Source organism: Ictalurus punctatus, chromosome 7 (assembly GCF_001660625.3).
Source record: "Ictalurus punctatus breed USDA103 chromosome 7, Coco_2.0, whole genome shotgun sequence".
Taxonomy (NCBI): Eukaryota; Metazoa; Chordata; class Actinopteri; order Siluriformes; family Ictaluridae; genus Ictalurus; species Ictalurus punctatus.
The window spans coordinates 20,050,299-20,063,586 of NC_030422.2; the positions used below are offsets into that span (position 1 = coordinate 20,050,299).

At 39.4% G+C, this 13,288-nt stretch overlaps 1 protein-coding gene across 2 annotated transcripts in view; it reads right to left on the reverse strand.

The window, feature by feature from the left end:
* Positions 1-13,288, reverse strand: part of arap2 (ArfGAP with RhoGAP domain, ankyrin repeat and PH domain 2) — an 88,249-nt gene that overhangs the window by 22,495 nt on the left and 52,466 nt on the right. For both annotated transcript variants that reach the window (XM_017472612.3, XM_017472613.3), the window contains exons 16-21: positions 8,443-8,587; positions 7,967-8,069; positions 6,251-6,449; positions 2,638-2,701; positions 2,328-2,491; positions 2,020-2,232 (exon numbers count right to left, since the gene is read on the reverse strand). In XM_017472612.3, the coding sequence (XP_017328101.1) occupies positions 2,020-2,232; positions 2,328-2,491; positions 2,638-2,701; positions 6,251-6,449; positions 7,967-8,069; positions 8,443-8,587 (888 nt within the window). The remainder of the gene's footprint in view (positions 1-2,019; positions 2,233-2,327; positions 2,492-2,637; positions 2,702-6,250; positions 6,450-7,966; positions 8,070-8,442; positions 8,588-13,288) is intronic.

A 13,288-nucleotide genomic window follows, 5' to 3' on the forward strand; every position in this document is an offset into this window, starting at 1 on the left:
TCACACTTGCTTCTTATTTTTGCAGCAAAACCCAGCAGCCTTCACTATGTTATTTGACAGAAAAGTGTCTCTTACCACTTAATATGCCGGTTTCTTTATTGATATGCAAGCATTTTTCTGTAACATGTAATTTTGTGCTGGAAAACTAAATGTTTTGAAATCTAAAATGTTGTACTAATTCGATAATGTAGAAGTCATAAAATAAAAATCTATAAACATCCATCCATCCATCTTCTACTGCTTACTCCTTTTTGGGGTCACGGGGAACCTGGAGCCTATCCCAGGAAGCATCGGGCACAAGGCGGGGTACACCCTGGACAGGGTAAAATCTATAACAGTTTGTACTTTAAAATAAATAAATAAATAAATAAAATTGTGTACCTAAGATTTTTGCACAGTACCACATCTCAATACCAAATATTGCATGTATTTGGGTAAAGTGAAAAGAGCACTAGGAACTTTGTGCATTTTTTTCCTCGTCCTTGTTTCAAAGTGTAACGTGTTGTTACAGTAATAAAACTATTAACAATAAAAGACAAAACACAATATTTGCTTTACTACAGCTACAAAACCAAAAGCCATCAGGAATATTTATCCGTATCATGATTCAGATAAAGATCATTTCTCCCCCCCACCCATACTCTTGTGAATGTATGAGTGTCATACAGTCATTTAAGCCTAGATGAAATAACTCCAATTTTGGTGAAGAGGGCACTTGTGACTAGCAAACATTTCATTTGGTAAAATATTTTCTGTATAATAACGTATGTTTGTATCACTGACTCATTATTGGGCTTTTGCACACTTATGTGTATAGGTATAGCACACACAGTTACTACAGTGTAATATTTCCACTACAAAGACGTTAACCAAATATTTAACCGTTATGTTTAATTTGTCATAATTTATCCATCTATTCGTTCATTTTCCATACTGCTTTTCCTGCACAGGGTCATTGGGAGCCCGGAGCCTATCCCAGAGAACTCAAGGTGGGGAACACCCTGGATGGTGTGCCAACCCATCACAGGAACACACATTCGCACCCTATGGACAATTTGGAAACAACCAATGTTGTTTGGACTGGGGGAGAAAACCGGAGTACCTGGAAGAAACCCCTGAAGAACAGGATGAACATGCAAACTCCACACACACGGGGCAGAGGCGGAATTCGAACCATTTACCCCAGAAGTGTGAGACAAAAGTGCTAACCACAAAGCCACTGTGATACAACAGAAAAGAGTTTGTCCTATCTAGCAGGTGCCACAGCCATCCATGGCCAGGAGCCAAGAGAACAAAATCACAGTCAGTGCGTTTACATGAACAACAAAAATCCAATATTAACCCGATTAAGACAATACTCTGATTAAGAAACTACCATGTAAACAGCAATTTTTAATTACCATAATTCGAATAATGTCATACTCGAAGTAAACACAAATCGAATTAAGACATGTGGAGTACTCCTATTTTAGTCGTTTATTACAGTTATGTGTATTACAGACATGTAAACACCTTAATCACATTATTGTCTTATTCAGAGTAAGGTCAGTAATTAGATTACTGCTGTCCATGTAAACATAGTCAGTGACACTAGCCTATCATAACCATCAATGAACTCATGACTGCAGAAAGGGGCAGATAGCGCTTTCCTCCAAGTGTGTTATGCTACTAGATTCACGCGTCTCAAAAGAAACACCTGTTAGCCTTTACCTTCCCTAGCTGGTGGCTGTCCTACGATAGGGGAGAGCTGGCTGGTGAGTAAGAGTTTGTCGATGACCACATTAGGAAGAAAATGGGGAACAAGCAATCAATAACTAAGCAAACAGTTCATAAAATTTTTTTTATATGGCAGTAAGGTGTCTAGGAATGGTTCCTGGTGCCTACAAAAATGCATCAGAATAAAAGTATTTACTATTAAGTTCACAGAATCATACATACTTGTGTAAATAATAATATTCCTAAAACATTTAGGTAAAGCAACAAAAATGTTTCTATATTCGTTTCAATAAAAATACTAACCGAGGGCAGAAATCCAGTAAGGGTATAGCTCTTTGGCTAATAAAGCATCCTCACAGTTGGACAGGAAGTCTTTGAGTGCATCTGTAACGTCCTCTAATCGATGCTCCTGAAGACGAAGCTTAACATTTCGTGCGTCTCTGCTGAACTCCTTCAACAGCTGGGCCACACGTTTTGGGTCACCGTTCTTCTGATAGATGCCATGATGACACAAACCTGGGGTCAAATGTCAGTGTAAAAGTTAGGTTAAAAAAAAAAACAAAAAAAACTTTTTTTTTCTTTTAAACACACAGAGATAAAATATCATTAACCGTATTGAGTGACGAAGGCAATACAGCTGTCGATGATGATAGGGACGTCATTTTTGGTCAGCTGTTGATTGCTTAGTGCTCTGCCATCTCTGCCAGCTGCTACTTGGATGGCAGAGTGCCATAAAGTGAAGTCCTGTTTAGTGAAGCCATGAATGTAGATTGTCCTGCACCACATATATACACAGACATGCACTATGGTTCACAAGTCCAATTAAATATCATTATAAACTAAAGAAGAGATTCAATTAAAAAAAAAAAAAAAAAAAGCATGGTTCAAGTACAATAGCATTTCATCAATAAAAGAGATTACCTGCCACTCTCAACCATGAGCAGAACCTGAATCCTGTCATCACTTTCCAAATGAGTGGAGACAGCTAGAAACACAACAACAAAAATGTAGAGGGTAAAGATAAAACAAGAGGAATGAAAGTACAAAAACAGTCCAATACTTTAGGTGAAAGTTGAGAATCTTTGGGAGACATGATGCATATTGTTATTGTTTTGTATTTGGCTAAGAGTAAAACTCCTGTTTGAAGCAAGTGGGGCAGAAAGCTAAGTGTCGCTGGTCATTATTTCTCCCAGCATGTGCAGGAGAAAGCTGTCTAACGCTGTCTGACCATTCTCATCAAACGCATACAAACACCCCGCAATGCCCTGACCTATTTACTGAACAACCCCCTTCAACACCTGAGTGCATGCCTCATGACAGTTTAAATCTCTTCATCTCTGGCTACTTCTGCTTCTAAATACCATTGCTTTCTTCTCAGCCCACACTCTCTCTCTCTCTCTCTCTCTCTTCCCCATCTTCTCCCGCAAGACAAAGCATGTATATACACAGTATGCTATGGATACTAAATATATTGGCTCTGGTAGATTTGAGGTCTGAAACAAGAAACTTTTATTTAAAAGAAAAAAAAGGGAGGGAGGCAGGGGGGAACTATGCCTATTCCCTAGGCTTTAGTAATACAGCTTTGAAGGAAATGAAACATGGGGATTTGAAAGCAGCAAAAACATGGTACTTTAATTAACTCCGGCCATATTTCAGGAGCAATTTTGTTTACAGCTTTCACTAAATGTAAGTTTTTTTTTTTTAAATGTTAAACAAATAACCCTTATTAAGTACTGTTATCTGAAAATGACAAACACTCACAATAATTAATTAAAAATAACAATCTCTCCATCCTGCCCTAGTCCCTTGAACCTTTGCAGTAAATTATGCCTGGGGCAAAATTTGCTCATGCAAAAACAGGTCCAGTAATTAATATTAGAACTGAAGGAAGTTGTAATCTGCAGTTTGTTTGTTGAGTAAGGATCAAGGAAACAAGAGAAATCAATACAAAATCTTCCACCATAATGATTAGCAGAAGATAAAAATAATAATGATCATTAGATGTGCATTGCCTAACCATATATATATATATATATTTCCGATTCGAGGATTTTTCCAATTTTATTTAATGAACTTTAGACATAGTTGAAGATAAGAACAATGAGTGCATTTTTATAAGTATTCTCAAGGACAAAACTGAGGGTCAAATTGTAGATATTTGTTAGTTTTTGTTAGAAGCAATGTTTTACAAATTCTTTAGACAGAATACAAACACAGTAAGCCTGGGCTCCACACAAAGCCCAGGACACTATAGGCCCACCAGTGGGTCATCCAGCTCATTTTCAGACACAGCACCTCTGCTTCCTCGGTCTCAGCCAGTTGGAGTCATGAGCATTCCCCATGAGCATTACTTTTTATGCTGCTCTAAGGACAACTGTTCCAGCAGTTAAAATTCAAAGAGTGTTCTACTGACTCACACGTCTAGCCCCAGGATCCATCTGTCCTTTAGTTTCAAATCAGCTCTTGGTTTCTAAAAAAAACAAAAACAAAAAAAACACCAAACCGCAAACAAGCCACCTGCAGTCGTCTTTCTGACACTGAAATTGGGCCATATTCGTTTAATGCATTTAAGTCCCAGCCTTTTCATAAGTTAAGTATTGGGTCTAGTGGGTTTAAGGTCATAATTCTTGCTGCCATGTTTAACTGGGTCAGAGTTATCCACTAACTCCGATGGGTAGCCAAACATAAACAAGACAAGCCAGGAGTAAACAGTTTAAAATATCCAATAACACCACGACAAATATCCAAAATTGTAATACTACTGTTATTTTTCATGGTGATACGACATGAATAGTCAGTAAGTTGAAATTATGAAAGTATGTGACTCACAGTGACAGTTAAAGTTACTCTATACCTAGAATTTGGGATCAGCAGTGCTGCCATCCAAATAACAGGGAGTGATACAAGTCTCTGCCCACCACTTAAACATCACTCCAATGTACACTGGAGTATAAGATTAACTAAACCAGAATGTGATGCAACTAAATTGAAATGAACAAGGTTCTTTTACAGCTTACATGAGCAGCTTCTAGCCCACATATCACTGGTGATGCCAAAGCTAACAACTGTCTGGTTTTTAAAACGAGAGTTACGGGGGCACAGAAAGCTCAGGTCGGTCACAAAGCTTTGCTATGTCTGTGCTCTAATCCTGTGTCACAGAGCTTCATCCCTCCAGGGTCCCTGTTCCAGCCCCAAAGGGATCAGAGACCAAATGGACGTGTGTGTATTATTTGATAACACTCCATTTCCAAGGTGATATAACCGATGTGGCAAACTCACGATCACAACCACAGGTACAGGGGCTTTATATATCAGATATGCCTTAACTGGATTACATAGGTATATACTCTGTAATCAGTTTTTCAATACCCAACACTCTTTCTCAGGTGTCCTGACCTTAAAGCAATATGAAAGATTCACATAAGGGGTCCAACCAACTCCAGAAAGCCTCTAAGACTTAAGTATTTTCCATGAAAGTAGTGGCAGCAGTTATAGCTGCTAAAAAAGTTGATGAAGGTTTCGGAGGGAAAAACAAAACAAAACAAAAAAACTGGATTGTCTTCAGTATTGCAAACCAAGAAAGAAAATGCTCATGTATTAATACTTTAAAACTTTTGACGGACAGTATTTGTTTGTGCATCACCTTCAATTACGTGACACACAATGGTAGCATAATTGATTAACAATGTTGTAAATCTTGTCTTCAGCTGCCAAGCACATATCACATTAAAAACCTGTTAAGGATGTCAGCGTGAAGCATGACTGGCCGAGAAGGACGCATTTCAGAGAGAACGTGCGAACAGAGTCGAAGTGGCTCGCAGAAGGAATGCCAATGAGAAAAGCAATTGAGGAAAGCAATACTCAGACAGGTGAAAGTCCTGAGTACATAACTTCAGTGAAATGGTTTGGAAAATTGACTCCTGACAGCATGATTATTAGACTATGTATATAGAGTTGGATAGCCATTCATATAGTGTCTATTCTAGCATCAGTTCTTTATTGACAGAAGTGGAACCAGATGTGGACTTCTGTTGTTTGTGACATGCTGCGCATACTGAGATGCTTTTCTGCTCAGCATCGTTGTAAAGAGTGGTTATTTGATTTACCATAGCCTTCCTGTCAGCACAAACCAGTCTGCACATTCTCCCCTGTCTGCTCGCATCAACAAGGCATTATCGCTGCCAGAACTGTGACTCATTGGATGTTTTTTTTTTTTTACTTTTTGCACCATTCTGTGTAAACTATACAGACTGTTGTGTGTTAAAATTACAGAAGATCAGCAGTTTGTCAAATATTCAAACCAGCCTGTCCGTCACCACCAGCCATGCCATGGTCAGAGTCACTGAGAGCACATGTTTTCCCCCATTCTGGAATTTTAGTTTGACCATTACGTGAAGTTCTTGACCTGTATCTGCATGATTTTATGCACTGTTGCCAAATGATTGGCTCATAGGACAACTGCATGAATAAACAGGTGGCAGGTGTACCTAATACCACTTCAGGTTGGTGTTCATGTGTGTTTGTGGGTTCTTACTAAGTTCCTGCAGGCGTTTGAGTTGTAGAACCACCTCGTTTGTGTGATCGTCTTCAGGATAAAAGAACAGCTCAGAGCTGACTAAAGAGAACCATCCTTGTCTCCAATGATAAAGGTCATGGCCCTCCTTATAGTACAAACGACCAATCAGCTCACAGTCCTTCATCAGCATAGAGTCCACCCTCTCAGGGTCCAAACACTGAGACAGAGAGAAAAGGAGATATGGGGAGAGAGTGAGTGAGAGAGAAATTGAGAGATAGAGAGATAGAGAGTGAGTGAGAGAGAGAGAGAGAGAGAGAGAGAGAGAGAGAGAGAGAGAGTGAGCGAGAGATACCAAGTAATAACAATCCCACTGACAGAATATGATGGACAGATAAAATAACTGCTCTGAAGTTCATTACACAGCCAGACACAGTGAAGAGAACATAAATTGCATGGCAGATATTTTCCAGCAGAGAGGAACTCCAGTTAACCCCTGAGTTCCATTACTTTAGGAACTTTCAGTCTGAGTGGGAGGACAGAAACGAACTTTTAACAGCTGAAGCCACGACGTCAGAAAACTCTTCCCACATAGGCACTGACACTTCTCTACATCAGTCACATGGAAATGCAGAGAAGAAGAATAACACCACCTTTCTCTTGCAAGTACACACACACAAATTATTATGGAACTTCAGCTGCTGCTTTGTCTAGACAGAAAGAAAAGCAAAATGATATTTTGAAAGTTAGAGCATGTGCTTTCTACCACAGACAGTCACCATGCCAACAATGGTGATGACTGGACGATGACTGGATCCCTTTGAAAGTGCAGAGAATTTATGTGGGAGCATTTTAAGCCCTGATGGGAGGTATTTTAAGCCATGATGAGACATGGACTATGCTGACTAAATGCATTTTTCCAGTTGTGTATGACATTTTTCTATGTCAATCCAATTTGACAATTTTTGCATGCTGTGTGCATTATAAGCAACACCTCCAGACTAATGACTGAAAAGTCACAGTTCAGCTTTAACTGATGCTGTTATTGCATAAAAGAGAGCAGTAGGCAGTATGCCAAATTTGCACACTGCAAGCCCGGATTTAATCTCCTGGGTTTGGTCGTGCGAATGTGACTGTCCAAATCATCTACTTCTCATCAAACACATGCTTATGAATTCGAATCTTGTGTCAAATAATGAATCATTCCCTCACGTCAACGTATTTTTGTCTAAGAGCATTAAGGTGCAAGAAGTGTGTTTAACCTCCAGCTACACACACTGCTGATGCACCACATGGCTGATTACTGCAAGGTGCAAACTTTCCGTTCTATGTATGTATCCATTTGCTCTGGTCCATGTATCTACACTTCATTGATCGTACTATACATCATTTATAAGCCATGAACATGTAGGAATGGAGGTGTGTGGGGAAAGGCAGGAAGATATGAACCCTTTTGGGAGATTTGGGGGAAAAAGAAAACTATTATTTAAAAAAAATGCAAGTTTTATTTAAAGCTAAAAAGCTACAAATAAAATAAAAAGCCAACATCTTTCCTTTTTGATTACTGAGATTAAGTTTAGGATTAGATTTAGGTGTAGGCATTGCATTAATTATCTGCATTAATAATTATGCCAATGGAAGGTCCTCACAAGAATAGTAAGATAGTGTGTTTGTGTGTGTGTTTGTGCGCGTGGGTGTGTGTGTGTCAGAGAGAGAGAGAGGGAGTGAGAGAGAGACCTTGGTGATGGCATGGATCCAGGCTCTTTGTGCATCTGATGTCTGTGTGCCAAACAAGAGCATTTTCTCAGACTCCAGGTAGATCTCAAAGGTGAACACTGCCCTGAGGGGGGGGAAGGAAGTTGGATTATACACAGCTGTGAAAGGAAAGTGCCTGGCTATTAATCTCAGTTTATCTGCTGCTCTTACCACAGGTATTAGAACACCAGTGGATGGTCAGAGGTCAAAGGTCACAGTCTATTACTGCCGAAGGTGCTCTGTGCACCAAGATGTTGTTGGAAAATTTTTACTGTAATGTTGTGTGTATGTATGTGCGTATTCGTGTATTTCTGACCCACACATAAAAAGTGTCAAACACTACAAACCGATTCAGTGAAACAGATGGAGAGATCGAGTAAGAAATGAGGAGAGGAAGAGAAAGGGGGCAGAAAAGGAAGGGAAGGGAAGATGAAGTGCAGAGAAGTGGAGGATCATACCCTGCTCCTGTCATGGTCTCCGTGTTGTTGATAGCCAGGCTCACTATCTCACTGACGTCCACTCTTCCTATCGGTGTGGTGCTCTTGTCACCATCGTAGTAACTCAGGTAGCCACCTTCTAGTGTGCACCAGCGTTGAACCATGTCTGCAACATAAAGACACCACCATAAGAGACTGAACAGTTCATAATGTTGCCACTAGTAATTATGTCAGATGTTTGTAAAGTTACAATCTTAAAAATCAAGGTGCCAGAAAAGGGTCTCTAGGGCAACAATACCGTAGACCAGGAAGTTAATTAATGGCACTTGTGTAGCCCAGGCAGAAACGAGCCTGCAAAGTTCTTTAAAGGCTTAAAATATTAGTAGTTAATTTCTCTGTTTACTTGGTTACTCCTCCCTTCACCTTAATAAAAGCACCAATCCTGTCAGGTAAGGAAGCCACCAAACTCTTCCTGTCAGGGTGTAAAATTGAACAAAGTTTCATGCTTGTGTCTATTTCAGAGTTCTGCCTGCTGTTACAAATAATCCTGCACTTTTTCTTACTAACTGAGGGCTGGTGATTTTGCAGGCCAGTCAAAGTGACCCAGTGTTCCATCAGGCTCGTCTAACAAGTCACACACAGATGTGACCCTATGCACCCTATGGTTGTTATCCTGAAATGTGGGAGTGTCAGTGGTGCATTCTGCTGTGACATGAAGCTCAAAAGGCTACAGAATCTGTCCAATACACAGACAATCTGATTTGATTTCATGCACAACGTGTAGTAAATTGTTTCTCTTCAACATATTGGCTACCCTGGTGATGTTGGATAGTAAAATACTAATGCTTAGGTTACTATAGTATCATAAGTGTAACTGATAGAACTGGTTTCATTTTAACATTTTAAGATCTGGAGCCAGCCATTAAATTACACTAAAGCTGCTAAAATGTGAAAAATACAGTTAGCAGTGCACTATAGACCATTAAAAAAGTTTGCCACTGAGCCATGGAACACACTTTTTGGTTCTTTGAAGAAACTCTTGAAAGAGGGTTCTTTCAACCCTCTTTAACCATTTTTATGGGTACCACAAAAAAAATGAAGAAAACTGAAGAATTTCCAAGCATAAACGTTTACATTTAACATAAGCTTTTCATGTTATTCTTTACATAACTTCCAGTTATTATATATGGCTCACTCTGACAGCAACAAAAATGGCTAAAGTCCTCATGAAGTACCTCGAGTGATTTGTGTCCATATGTTGATGTCCTTTTGAACCAGGAAGTCAGTGTGACATTGTGCTGGACCGCTTGTCTGATTTACACAACACCTAATATCCTTTGAGTTACGCCACAATCCATATCCAAGTGAATATAACATTAAAATGAGAATATTCCCCCCAAATTTTTTTGCATTGTTTTTCTAGATATACTATTGTATTGATCTCAGTAACACTAGCCTAATGCACACTAAACAATTTTTGCCCCCGTTTCCTGGTCGCCAAATAATTTTGGGGCTAGGTGACTACCCTTCCGCAGCTCTGCGACTACTAACTGAGCGCTCCAGCAGAGAAGGGTTCAGCGACAAAAATTCTCTCAGTCCACAAGCTAACATCAAGGCTCCAATATTTTTGGTAGCACACATCATAAAAATACTTACTTTTTTGAACAGTAACTCCAGTTCTCTTTGCTGAACAGAGAATTCTCGCTGTACACATCTCCACAACCAATATGTTCTCTTCATTTCATTTTTTTTTTTTATTCCCATACAAAACAGTGATAAAGTCATGATTTTAAATCACGATATATAGCACTAGCATTTATTTTCTTGAGAAAGCAGGGGATTGGGCATGCTTCACTCCAGGAGAGATTGTGTAACTGTGCACATCATCGTTGAAAAATCGTGAAGTGTATGCACTCCTAAATCCAACAAATAACTGACTGCATGCAATTTAAGTCATGTAGCGTAAAAAGGCTCAGCAGTTCTGAGATTTTCAAAGTCATGTTGTATAAACTCGGCTTAATGGGCATGTACAAAAAGGTCTAATACACCCATTTAGATTTTATGGGCACTTTAAAACGATCATGAACAGATGAAAGTTTGTTCAGGGAGCCCAAAAGCTCCAAGTTCTTCTGTCATTGCTCTAATTCCTCTATTAATAAAGCATGCAGACTGGGGGGTGGGGGTGGGGGGGATCTTTCATGTAAAAAGCTGAAGCATCTTCACCATTTTTAGAACCAAGTATTATGTGGGTGCATTACCATTTTACAAGCATCAAGATCACCACAGCTACTCAATTTTAGATTTCAAAGTCATACACAAACTCCCATCTGTTCATTTCTGTTCTATATCAAGCAGACCTCTTCTGTCATCAGACATGCGTTTTCATTTATCAGGAATATGCTGATGATCCACTCCTGAATAGAGCTTAATGACACGGAGAGAACGATGGTTTAAATAAATGAGCGAGGAGGTGCTGAATGTCTTTCTAAAGGTGCACTGGGAAGCATTTTTACACCCAATGTTTTATGAGCTTATCATAAACTGAATGCAAATGTTAAATAACTGGGAATAGCTATCCTTATTGCATCTCCTGTTGCTGTTAGGAAGCAGAGCTACCTCCCATCCAGTCCTATCAAAGCATCATAACATTAGCGCATGCCCTTAAAAACCGCAATGGAGACTATTCTTCAGCTGAAAGACAGGGTGAGAAGGAGAGACACGGAGATGATGAATGGTAGAAACTGAGCGAAAAAGAGAAGGGAGAACACAAAAGTGACTGGCACAACAAGTGATATTTACAACGTTTCCTGAAGCAGAAGAACAAAAGCATTCATCAGCAGCTCTGTGGTGCCACAAATTAACAGGTGCAGAGAATGAAAGTGACAAAAGGAAAAGATTCCAAGTGATGACATTTGGAAAGTAGCATACCTGTCACCAAAACAGGAACACAAACTGGCACATCCACACTCTTTCAACGAACGGAAATAGATACACACTCATTTGCACCATCTCACATGCACACATTCGTATACGCCATACAAGGGACAGATGGTATTTCCTATCAACAATCATTTCATTTGGCTGTCTTGCTATATCTCCATGTTGCAGTTTGCAGTGTGTGGTATTTATTTAATCACCTCATAGTCAGTATCCGTAAGCATATCTCCCACTCGAAATGGCACCAGGAGCAATTAAAAACAAAGGCTGGATCACTTTGCAGAATTATAATGTGCTACAGGCCACTGACAAAGATAAAGTATGGTCAGACAGAAGGTCATTTTATTTTTTGTACTGCAGATGTGTTAGGTATAAGAATCAACACATCTGCAAGAGGCGGATAACTGCAAAATAAGAACTATGGTATCATACAGTGAAGGAGCAGTCAACTACAATTTTTAAAGTCCCAGTTACATAAAATTTATTGCCTACAAATCATGCATCTCAATCAGCTCTGTAGGTGGTGAATCAGTATATTGTGTACACTACATTTCCAGCACATGACTACGTACACACATTTTAAAACCTCACCACTGGCATTTATCAACAACAGGCAGGACTGATGTCATTCTGACATTAAATTAAACGAACTGAGAGGCTTCAGAAAACATGACGTCATTTCCAGTAAGGGAGCATAGTAAGCATCGATGCTCCCAGGTTTTTGAAGTGCATTGTGGGATTTTTGGGGGGAGCAAAACTTCCAGTGCACTGGAAGGATTTTGCGATTGAGACAGCCCTTAAAATGGCCGACTCCCTGATCAGTGCCCTGACTACTAAACTAGGGAGCTGGCTGAGACGCACCCAAAGTACCTAACACAACTGAATAGCATATATATGAATAACATTTATATGAATTCCCATTAATGATTTGTTTATGGCTATAAATAAGACAACTGAAGTGATGGTTGTGTTTTGTTTCATGGCAGAGCTTCACGTTACCACTTTTGATTAGCCCCATGAACAAATGAGATGTCTGTTTAGAATTTGACGAGGAGAATATCTACTTTTATGTTAATGTTATGATTAAGCATGTTAATGTTATGTTCATCAGACCAGAGATTGTTCAGTAAAATTATAAGTCTGTGAAAACTCTCCCCTTTCTAACCTAATGTCTCTCGCCCTGTAGTCCATCTCGCGGCTATAGCTTTCAGACAAATAATTTACAATGCATATATGATGGGCATTAACACAAAACACATTCTGCATAATCCATGGTTATAGTAAATGGTCTGCACTTATATAGCGCTTTTTTTTTGTTTTTTTGTTTTTTTTTTCAGCATCTTGCCCAAGGACACTTCGGCATGTGGAGTCATACAGGCCGGGAATCGAACCTCCAACCCTACGATTAGTGGACAACCCACTCTACCACCTGAGCCACAGCCGCATGGTTAACCTGAGATGCTGAACTATGACTTTTTTCCATGTGTTTATTGACTCTGCTACAGTAGCTTTTTTTTTTTTTTCTCCATGTACTTGGTTTGGTCCACCAGTTGATGATGGTTTGTAAGTAAAGGACCCAAAACCTTCAGCCTCATAGAAAGCACTTACTGATATCACTGTAAGGGAGAAAAATTATATCTTAAAGAATTTTTTAGTGTATTCCTGTGCTGAGAGTCCTGAGTCAGGCCCTTTCTTTGTTTTTTTCCTCCTTCCTTACCAGTTAATTCTAAAAAGCATTGCTGCCAACAGGAATGCAATTACAATATAAGATTAGGAATTAAAAGCTTGAACTGGTTTTGTGTGATAACAGGAGAGTTGTCACCTCTTCTACTCACTTCTGGTACTGTGTAGTTCCTACACACTGAAGTAAGAGGGGATCAGAGTGGGAGAAGCATGCTGGGTAATCAGAAGGTTATCAGGGTGTGACTGA